Genomic DNA, 775 nt, shown 5'->3' on the forward strand with positions numbered 1-775 from the left:
GGACATCCGGGCAGTGCCCAACGGGACCCTTTATGTGGCTGACACATACAAGGGACTATTCGAAGTAAATCCCTGGACGTATGTGACAATATCTTGTTTCCTTCTGTGATGATTTATTTTATTTTATTTATTTATTTTTGTTATTTTATTTTTATTTTTTTTTTTTAGGCAAAGCAACCCTTGATTGACCTCACAGATTGCAAGGACCTTGTCAGCTTACAATCCTTATTTTTTATTTTTTATGCCTACAGCACCTGGTCTTCCTAGGTGGTCTCCATCTAAGTACTAACCAGGCCCGACCCTGTCCTTCTGTGATGATTTAAAAGGAAAATGTCCCTTTAAATAATATGTACATAAGTAGATTTAATAGAATTTGTTCAATACATAAATAGATTTAATAGAATTTGTATTGAACTAATATTTTCTTATAGAATAGTACTGAAAGCATTGCCTACTATATCAGCTAGTATAAGTACCATATAAATCCCTACTCATGACTGCACTTGGTCACTACTTTAATTTTCTCTGGCATTTGTGCTTTAGCCACAGGTCTCAAGAGGACTTATTTTGAGGATGTATACCTCCTTCTTCCATCTTTATTTTTCATTGTCTTTTTACGTCATGTTTTCTACCTCTCAGTCTTCTCTTTTTTCCTTTCCCTTTGTCTCTCTTTTTTCTTTTTCATCTTTCTCCATCTCTTCCTCCTATTCTTCTCTTCCGACTGGTCATGATGTCACCTTGACCAGTGGTATAGCATTTGCTGTATGTGCTTCAG

At 35.6% G+C, this 775-nt stretch overlaps 1 protein-coding gene across 1 annotated transcript in view; it reads left to right on the plus strand.

Moving 5' to 3' along the window:
* The window catches only part of APMAP (adipocyte plasma membrane associated protein), a 33,102-nt gene that overhangs the window by 23,935 nt on the left and 8,392 nt on the right, over window positions 1-775 (plus strand). Inside the window, 1 exon segment of the mRNA XM_025039606.1 lies at window positions 2-106. Coding sequence (XP_024895374.1) covers window positions 2-106 — 105 coding nt within the window.

This window comes from Pteropus alecto, unplaced genomic scaffold (genome assembly GCF_000325575.1).
Source record: "Pteropus alecto unplaced genomic scaffold, ASM32557v1 scaffold199, whole genome shotgun sequence".
Lineage (NCBI taxonomy): Eukaryota > Metazoa > Chordata > Mammalia > Chiroptera > Pteropodidae > Pteropus > Pteropus alecto.